Source organism: Lactuca saligna, chromosome 8 (genome assembly GCF_052625555.1).
Source record: "Lactuca saligna cultivar CGN05327 chromosome 8, ASM5262555v1, whole genome shotgun sequence".
Lineage (NCBI taxonomy): Eukaryota > Viridiplantae > Streptophyta > Magnoliopsida > Asterales > Asteraceae > Lactuca > Lactuca saligna.
This window is the reverse complement of record NC_136424.1, coordinates 92,147,650-92,157,637: the sequence shown is the minus strand read 5'-3', so window position 1 is coordinate 92,157,637 and position 9,988 is coordinate 92,147,650. Positions and strand designations below refer to the sequence as shown.

The 9,988-nt window shown below is 36.2% G+C and overlaps 1 protein-coding gene across 2 annotated transcripts; it reads right to left on the bottom strand.

The window, feature by feature from the left end:
* Positions 1–5,906: 5,906 nt before the first annotated feature.
* LOC145013236 (protein INVOLVED IN DE NOVO 2-like) lies at positions 5,907–9,756 on the bottom strand. Of its 2 annotated transcripts, none has more exons than XM_078972044.1 (7): positions 9,454–9,756; positions 7,457–8,514; positions 7,227–7,387; positions 7,082–7,150; positions 6,731–7,015; positions 6,445–6,651; positions 5,907–6,348 (listed from the first exon to the last, which is right to left on the bottom strand). In XM_078972044.1, exons 2-7 carry the CDS (start codon positions 8,493–8,495, stop codon positions 6,115–6,117), a joined length of 1,995 nt encoding a protein of 664 aa, XP_078828170.1. In that variant the 5' UTR covers positions 8,496–8,514; positions 9,454–9,756; the 3' UTR covers positions 5,907–6,114. The 2 variants fall into 2 exon arrangements, with proteins under 2 accessions (XP_078828170.1, XP_078828171.1); XM_078972045.1 differs by having other exon boundaries at positions 7,457–8,499.
* Positions 9,757–9,988: the final 232 nt, after the last annotated feature.

Sequence of the window (9,988 nt, the reverse complement as noted above, 5' to 3'; positions counted from 1 at the left end):
TATGATGTACTCGCCAATATAGGAGAACCAATGAAAGAAAAATATTTGGTGATGCTAGTTATCTCGGATCTAAGAGAATAATACAATGTGTTGCTTCTTGGTCATCAATTCCCGATCGTCTTTGAAAAACTTTATGGCTTGTTATCATGTCAGACCATGATTACATGATCAAGAAATCAAAAACAAACATCTATCTAGCTCAAGCTTTCACGACTGTCACAAATAGTCACACATTAGTTGTTCCAAGTGTAGGATAGGCCATATCTAGTCATAATGCTCTAATCGTGATCCAACCATTGTGAGAATGAGACAACCACCTTCGGCTAACTTTATAGACTACCACTCACAAATGACATCCTCTTGGCTTCCGAACACAGGCTCTAGACATCATGTTGCACCAGACCTATCGACTTTCGATAATTTTGAGGCCTACTTCGGTGATGATAATCTTCATGTTGGCAATGGTAAGGGCTTACCCATTCTACATATTAGATCCTTACAATATTATTCTCCAAACAAAACCTTTTTCCTAAAGACATCCTTCATGTTCCCGAAATAAAACAAAATTTTCTTTCTATCCAAAAACTTTGTGTTGATAATCATGTGTACTTTGAATTTCACTCCTCTTTCTTTGTTGTAAAGTACAAGCTTACACATAGTATCCTCCTCATGGGTCCAAGTAATGGTGGGCCGTACTCCTTTCATCTTCCTCAAACTCAACCTATTCAAAAAAAGCTTTTTCTACCAACCGTGCTTCATCCACCACATGGCACCAAAGACTTGGACATCCACATCCAAAACTTTTGAAGTCCATGTTATCTAAATGACATTTACCTTTACAAAATAAGTGTGTTGGCATTTGTGATTCATTTCATGTTGGAAAATCATCTAAACTTCACCTGTCTCTATTTATAAAATTTCACACATTTTGGATTTAGTTTTCCAATGATGTATGGGGTCCTGCCCCTGTTACCTCTTGTGATGGCCAAAAATATTTTTTGTGTGTTGATCATTATTCTAGATTAATGTGGATTTTTCCACTAAAACTAAATCTGATGTTTATGCTATTTTTAAACGATTCCATGCGATGGTTGAACGATAGTTTCAAACCAAACTAAAATCATTCCAAACCGATTGGGGAGGCGAGTTTCGAAATCTCTCTCATTTTTTCTCTCCTCTCGGCATTACTCATCATCTTTCATGCCCACATACCCGCGAACAAAATAGTTTTGTTGAACGACGACATCAGCATGTTGTCAAAATTGGTCTTCCTATACTTGCTCAATCCAATGTTCCTCAATAGTTTTGGAAATTTTCTTTTGACACCATAGTATATCTTATAAACCGAATGTCGTCCATAACAAATTCCAACACCTCACCCTTTGAACACGTGTTCAAACATAAACCAATTTTCTTTTCTTCAGGTATTTGAATGTTAGTGTGTTCCTCATATCCATCCATATACCAAATGCACAATGGACTTTCGTTCTACAACTTGTGTGTTTCTTGGTCATAACACTGCTCATCACGACTACTAATGTTTAGACCCACAATCTGATCACATTTGTATGGTTCGTCATGTTCGATTTAATGAACAATCCTTCCATTTTCAAAAACCTCTTACAACCACTCCGACTACAACCGTTATAAATTCCTACATCTCAATTTATCCAAATCCTACCTTACCACCCACCATCTCACTCTTCACAACACCTAATGCCCAATCTGACTCACCAGACATGACACCTATCACCATCTTTCCTCATGAAGAACCCACGGTCAAACCACCTTTAATTCACACCTATCATCTTCGTTCCAAAACCACTAATCAAATGTAACACCCGTAGATTAGGGCTAGTCAATTTAGAGACGATAAACATCAAAAATGACTTTTTGATGGAATATTATTTAGAAAGATTAGTCTTAAATAATTTGTAGTATATGTTACAAGGATTTCGTACATATAAAGAACGCCGAAATCCAAGTTATAACGAAGCCTGTGGAAGTTTCACGACAGAACCGACACGACGCTGAATGACGTAAAAAGTGAATTTACGTTAGAGCGATATTTAGCCTTAGCAATATAAACAAAAGTCATAGAGTTCGTTAAACCGTGAACGTGCATAAAAAGAATGCCCAAATCTGACTTCGTATGTAGAAGTTGTGATTTTCCGAAGTTTCAGCTTAGTGGTATGCAGCCTGAATACTCGATTTGAGATTGAGCAGTTTTTAGCCGAAACAATCTAAATGAGAATCAAATATCTCATTATTAGTAGTGCAGTGCTAAAAAGACAGATGAAAACGGACGTTGGATGAAGAAGTTATGAATTTATAACGGAGTTTTCCTGTTCCTGCCTACTAAAAATAAGTAATAAAAATAAATTCAAAATTAGCTGACGGAGTCTAAACGAAAGTTGTAGAGCATAGTCTCACCTAAACGTGGATATAAAGAACATCGAAAACGGAGTTCGTATGAGAAAGATATGAATTTCTGAAGTTTATTAAATAATTAGATTATTTAATTTAAATATAAAATCCGATATTATCCGAATGGGGAGGAGTCATCGGCCTGATCCGAACTACACCCAGCGTAATTTAGGGTTACGCCCAGCGTAACTCGGGGTTTCAGCCCCTGTAAATAGAACGCAAGTGCAGCCGAGTTTCTTTGCTCATTTCTTTCTTTCTCTATCATTTTTTGCATCGTTTTGCGTGTAAAAAATATCCCGAAGCCCCGATATTAATCCCGAACCACGAAGCAAGTCCCGAAGCCCCGAAGATTCCAAGAAGTGAAATTCCCCAGCCGAAGCTCTGCCCGCGAGAAGCCCGGTTTTTGTGAAGATCTTCTAGATCCACCGAAGAATACTACTTTTACAAGTCGTAGTGTTGTCCGAGTATCGTCTAATCAAGTGAGTGTGTAGTTACTTTCTTCTAACACATAGATATGAAGTATTTTCTATGAAATATGTGTTGTGTGTTTATATATTGTTGTTTCCTTGATATGGATGTTGAATGAATGTTTTATACAAGTTTTTAAATGGTTTTAAACTGTATATATAATTTATATCTACAAATATGTTGGGTAGAACATAGGTAGATGAAATAGTTAGTGTGTGATGAAATAATGTGATAAGTGATAGGTGAGGATATAATGGTGATGATAATTAGGTGATTATAGATAGGTAATGAATTTCGAGTCCAGGCGATGTTGTGGCTGCGTATTCATGCGATGATAGTCTAACCCTTATTATGAATTACGAGTCCAGACGATGTTGTGACTGCGTATTCGTGCGATGATAGTCTAACCCTTATTATGATTTACGAGTCCAAGCGATGTTGTGGTTGCGTAATCATGCGATGATACCCTAACCCTTACTGGACACATATTGAGGGAGTAATCCCCGAATTAGTATTGTCTATGCGATATAGGCGATGATCCTTAGGAAAAGTTCTTAGAAACAAACATATAAGGAAATAAGATGTAAGGAGATGAGAGGTAAATATGATATAGGAGATGATCCTTAGGATAATATCTTTAAGGAAGATTAAACGAAGATAATGGGGATGGGTAATTGGGTTGATTGTTTGATGATTAAATATAATAATTATATTATTGTGGGTGAAAACCCTATATGCTCATTAGGCTCCCAAGCCTGACCCACTCAGTTTTTTTTTGCATTACAGGTAATGGCAAAGGGTATAAGTTGGTGGACTTGACGAGAGATTTTGGATTATAGATCAGTAGTTATAAATAACTGTTGTAAGGTCTATTTTATATTGTTTATACTTTTGGTCTGTATCTGAACATGACATCCCGAGATTTTGTTATTTAATGAAAATATATTTCTTTAAGAAATGCTTTGATAAATTTTATTTTATCATATTTTATTTTGGGAACAAATTCCGCAACCCTTTTAATTAAAGGATTACTCTAATTTTATAAAACAAAGCATAAACAAATCGATCTTTTCTGGTCGTGAAATTGGGGATGTCACATCAACCATCTCCAACCTACACGTACTCGACCCACCACCCTATGCCCCAATCCCAAACCAACTAAACCATACGCTGCCATCTCCTACCATACCCAGTCCCTTTCGCATGAAACTGAATTAGCAACCTTTACCATTGCTAACAGGGATCCTAAGTGGCGTAGTGCCATGGAAGAAGATTATTTGGCCTTGTTGTGAAATGCTACCTGGACGTTAGTGTCACGTGTTCCCAATTCCAATGTTGTTGTTTGCAAATGGGTATATAAATTAAAAAAGGATTAAACATGGGCGATTAAACGTTATAGGCACGGCTAGTCTCAAAAGTTTTTCAGCAACAACCGAGCATTGATTATCAGGAAACATTCAGTCCCATAGTAAAATAGACAACTATTTGTGTTGTTCTGTCTCTAGCAGTAACACAGAAATGGTCCGTAAGGCAACTTGATGTACAAAATGCCTTCTCACATGGTAATCTCACAGAGACAACTTATTTGCAACAACCACCTGGGTTTGTTAACTCGTCCAAACATGATCATGTTTGTTTATTCACAAATCCTTATATGGATTAAAACAGGCCCCTAAAGCGTGGTTTCATCGTCTATCTACAACTCTTCATTCCCTTGGTTTTAAGGGTTCCAAGACGGACCTTTCCTTGTGTATTTACTCTCATAGGGGCACACTTTTGTACATGCTTGTCTATGTTGATGACATTATTTTGATAGGAATCAACTCACATACTACTAATAAAGTGGTACAAAGTCTTAGCCAATCTTTTATTGTTCAGGTTATGGGTCGCCTGTCATACTTTCTCGGTATTGAAGTCACTCATTAGGGTCATGACATGGTTCTATCACAAAGAAAATACATCCTTGAACTCTTACAATGTGGAGGTCTATCTAATGCTAAATTGATCTCATCTCCTATGACCAGTAATGTAAATCTTGATCTTGATGTTAGTGTTACGTTTGATAATCCGATCAAATATCGCTAAGTTGTAGGTGGTCATCGGTATGTGACATTGTCTCGTTCGGATATTACTTTCGTGGTTAACAAAGTTTGTCACTTTATGCACTCCCCCCCCCCCCCCCCCAACTGAGAATCATTGGTCAACAGTCGAAAGAATTCTTCGTTATTTACAGGGCATCATTGACTATGGTTTACAACTTAAGCATGATTTGGTCACAATTCTTCATGTCTATACTGACTGACTTCTCTAATGCTTGCTGCCCAGACGACCGTCGATCCATTGGGGGATATGCTTTCTACCTAAGTTCCAACCTAGTATCATGGTTAGCTAAAAAACAAAAGACCGTCTCTCGGTCGTCAACAAAGTCTGAATACAAGGCTCTAGCCAATACCGTTGTTGAACTCACATGGCTCCAAACTCTACTACGCGAACTTCAAGTCCCTATTATGCCGGTTCCTACGTTATGGTGTGATAATCTTGGTGCTACGTATCTTTCAATAATCTTATCTTTCATGCACGTACAAAACATGTTGAAGTTGATTTTCACTTTGTCCGAGAAAAGGTGGCCCAATCGAAGCTTTCAGTTCAGTAGTTTATATCTATTGATGATCAGATTGCTATGTGTTCACCAAGTTGCTGCCCTCACAACGGTTTCTCATATTACAATCCAAGCTATAGGTCGCTCTCCGGCCTTAGCTTGGGGGGAATATTAGACAATTAAGTGTGATATGTGTTTATATTAGAGGGTTAAGAGTGCAAATATATCTCACATAACATAATACAATATTACTTAATTGCCAAGCTTATTTGTGTGATACCATCAAAAATCAACTAAATGGATTGCCAACTTTGGAGACAAATTTTAACTATTTGACTAGATGTAGATAAAAGTTGTGTAGCTGGTATAATTACTCGGGTAGCACGTTTGCATGATAAACTTTTTTGCTCAAAGATGAATATTTCCCCATGTTTATATAATGATAGTGAAACCATCAAAAATCAGATGACATTTCCTGCGTTTGTTTATACACTAATTCCATATTAACACTAACAGTCACTCAAAATGAAGCTACAAAATACGAATAATCAACAACCACCATCCATATCCATCATCATCATCATCAATCATTTTATGTTTTTTAAACTCACCTGCCACCTTCAACCTCGTTTCTTCTGTTTGTATAATTTCCATTGTTTCAGCAGAAACTCCACACCTTCTTCCAATTTCGCCTTTCTGTTAACTTTATTGTTCCAAAGCTCAGGCAATGGATATCTGCCACTTGGATTGTATTCATTAAGCTCTTTTAGAGCTGTCACAACCGCATTACATACGCCTTCATCACATTCCGCCTTCAGCCTCACAATCTTATCATCTTCTTCATCCATTATTTCCTGTCACACCAATATAATAATAATCACAACAATAAGTCCAAAAAGATTAAATGAAACGATGTTTTGTTTACATGTTAATTAAGTTGATAATCAGACCTTGCAATCATCTCCAATGGTGATGACCTTAAATGGATGCCAGCTTGGATCCCTGAGATGATCCTCCCATGCTGACAAAAACTTGACTGTATCCTCTCTACTCAAACAACGTTTCTTAGCATCAACTATGAAAGGCTTTGCATCAAGATCCCCCATTCTTTTCACACCAATATGGGCCCTACCAGAACCACATATTTCCTTCATACCCTGTTTCACACAAACAAAACATCAGGGACAAAAAGGTAAAGATGCAGAAAACAGTTGGAAGGAAAGAAAAAAGCTTTACAGAAATCAACTCTTTGCGAGCATCCTGTAATTCATCATTGCTTAGTCTTTCTTTGATTATCAAAGCTTGATTAAGCTCTTCAATAGCCTCAAGTTCTTCTTCTTTTTCTTTCAGATCTTTTTCAGTTGACTCCAGTTTATTCTTTGCTTCAACATCTTCATGACTCATGTGCTTCATTACTTCCATGGCTCCTTTCAACTGTTTGATCTCCAGCTCCAATCGTTGCTTATCATCAAGCTTCTTTTGAAGCTCAATAATCTTCTGGTGAAGTTTCTCTTTTTCTCTCTACATAAACAAAAACATATGATTATCTTTATCCTAAAACACTTACAAAATTACTTTCTAATAAACCTTATGATCATCCCCCAATTTCAACATTCTCTCATCTGCTTTCTTCTGCTCCAAAATCGCCAATTCATTCTGCAAAATGTAAAACATGAGTCAGATCATGTAAAGAAATAGAAAGGTTAACACTGACAATATATGCACTGAGTACCATTTTCTTCTCATTGTCAAGCTTCTTTAGCTCACTTTCATTTCTAGCTTCACGTGCTCTCAATTCCTTTTCACGTTCTTCAAGCTGCAATTTGCTCTGTTCATGCTCAATGGAAATCCTTTTAAGCTGTTCATTCGCCTTCTTTCCCATCATCTCATGTGCTAATCAAGAACAAAGTTAGGAATCAAGAAAAAGATTTATCATAGCTTTTTTTATACAAAACACTATACCTTTATTGTATTTCTCAGCCATCATATTTAAGTCCTTCATCAACATTTCATTCTGCTTCCTAACAGAAGCCATATAATCATCAGTCCTACTTATTTCACTCTTGATTTCTTCACTTTGTTTCTCTGTCTCTTCCAACCTTTTATTCAATCCCATGCGAAGCTTACAATCTTTTACTTCATCTTCTTTTTCAACTTGAGAAACAGCAGCCTTTAGGTCACCATGTTTTCTCAGATAATCACCAACAAGACCATTGGAGTTATAATCTTCATCTCTTGCAATCCAAGCATAGAGCTTATCATCTTTGCACTTGTTGTTATCATACCAATCTTTCCTCCCATGTTTTTCCACCTCAAAATCCTTCACAAACAATGTAGCATAACCAAATCCATCCATTTCTTTTGCAAATTCAACCACAGCAAATCCAGAGTGACCCCTTCTGTTCCATAGAGGATGAACTTTTGTAGGTTTGTAACCTTGATTTATCCACTCATCTTTTAGCTTTTTACCACTATCACCTGTATATCTACCATTTTTATACTCAACAGGGATGTTAGCAACCACACACATCCATGGCCAAACAATTGCTTCTTCTCTTGACATCTCATTCTTCTCCTCTAAATCAAAACTTTTCCTTTTACTGAATGATTTTGAATCCTTGACTTTAGCATCAAAAGCTTTCTCTAGAAACTCCTCCATCCCCTTATGATTGCCTTTTTCTTTCAAATTAGCACTTGTTGTTGATTCTGGAGTTTTGATTTTAGTATCAAAATCTCTCTCTAGAAACTCCACCAATCCCATATGCTTGGCCTTCTCTTTATAAGTAGCACTTCTTGATTCACTTATGATCCGTGATGCATGCCTACAGAGGTCCTCACTGTAAGTGTATTCTCTACTCTCACGACAATAAGGACATTTAAGAATCTTTTCTGAAATTTTGACTTTGACTTTTCCTTCTTTGAGGTCCTTGTAAGAGGTGTATATGTGTTCCCGGAATGCAGGATCACTATGGCTAAACTTTCCTCCCCGTTGAGTCATCATACACCTATATGGAAAAATACTAAACAAAACAATTTGAGTTGCATAACACTACTCTAAAAGGAAATCATCTGCCAAGAGGTGAACCTCAATAGATATTCAAAGTCATTTTTATATAAAATTATAAACATCACTAGAAAAGCACCATGTATAAGATAACAAGCTAATGCTTTACAACACAGCAAGAGATTATCTGAGACAATGACAATATGTAATTGACCATAAATTAATTGCCTATTGCTAAATGAATGGATCAATTCTAAAGCAATAAAACTCAATAGAAAACAAGTAGGTAACCCGTTAAGGTGAAAATAATTTCAAATCAATGATTAAATGTGTGCACATACAGTTAGTTCTACTAACAATGATACATTCATCTACATGTAGGATCTTGATATAAGAAGTTAATCAACCTATTTAGCAGGGTAATGTGTGATATGCAAGTCAACACAAACAAGACAAGAACCAACAAGGATATAAGGGCATTAAGCTACATTATCTTAAAAACAATCAGTTTTTTTAGCAAAATTTCAAGGGGAAATAGCCGACAAATTACCAATGTATGTTTACAGTCACTTACCCTCAATTTGCAGGGAGGGAAGAATAAGCAAACAGAGAAAAACAGAGGTTGGCATACAACGACTTCATTATGATAGTAAGGTGAAAAAGTGTATGATCCTTAAAACGAACACATCATAAAATGAATTAATGTCATCTATTAATCTACCCCACACGCTGCTTTGCTGCGATTAAGCTTTAAAAAAAAATCAAAAAGAAGTACAAAGATTATTAAAAACTGATCACATTTTAATCTGAGACTAAAAATCATCGACGATATCCACCTGTAAGATTAATCGGAATCATAAACGTATAAATTATAATCAACTCGGCTCCATGAACGACATAAAGTATATAGCAGAGAAATTAACACAAACACAACACGATGATTGGAGTAGTATACCTGAGATATTCGAGAAAGTTTGAAGTAGAAGGATTGAGAAAAGCAAACCAAAACCCTAAGTTAGAATCGTTTGGGTTTTTTACAGTAGTAATGCGGCAGTTAAGGATCAAACGAGCAAACTTGTTGAAGAAATGGCAAAAGTATGTTTTAGTGAGAGGAGATCAAAATAGGCAGAGTTTTTTTGAGTATACGCATACGTGATTGCGGAATTTTGAAGGAATTTGAAAGAGAATGAGGGAGTATCGTAGTATACATATGGATTTGAAAGAAGCATGACTGGGAAATGGGAAGTGGGAATGGTTTCTGTTGCGTTTTTCCCATAACTAGAAAAAGAAACGAGTACGACTTACACTTTTTGTTTTATTCGCCCCCCGAAGTACGTTAATGGAATAAGCTACAAAATTTGTCATTTCTAAATAATTTATATGTTACATATGGTAAAATTAAACTATGGTATCTATGTAGTAAAATAGGGTAAAATAGGGGGAATAGGACTAATTAAGGCAATTAACTTTTTGGTATGTTTTTTTTTTTT

What these genes read in the sequence shown, in the direction of transcription:
- LOC145013236 (XM_078972044.1), bottom strand. Translation starts at nt 8,495, where the DNA reads ATGATGACTCAACGGGGAGGAAAGTTTAGCCATAGTGATCCTGCATTC. An exon ending in AATTGGGGGATGATCATAAG is followed by an intron (nt 7,016 to 7,081) that starts GTTTATTAGAAA and finishes TTGTTTATGTAG; the next exon opens with AGAGAAAAAGAGAAACTTCA. An exon ending in CCATTGGAGATGATTGCAAG is followed by an intron (nt 6,349 to 6,444) that starts GTCTGATTATCA and finishes TTGGTGTGACAG; the next exon opens with GAAATAATGGATGAAGAAGA.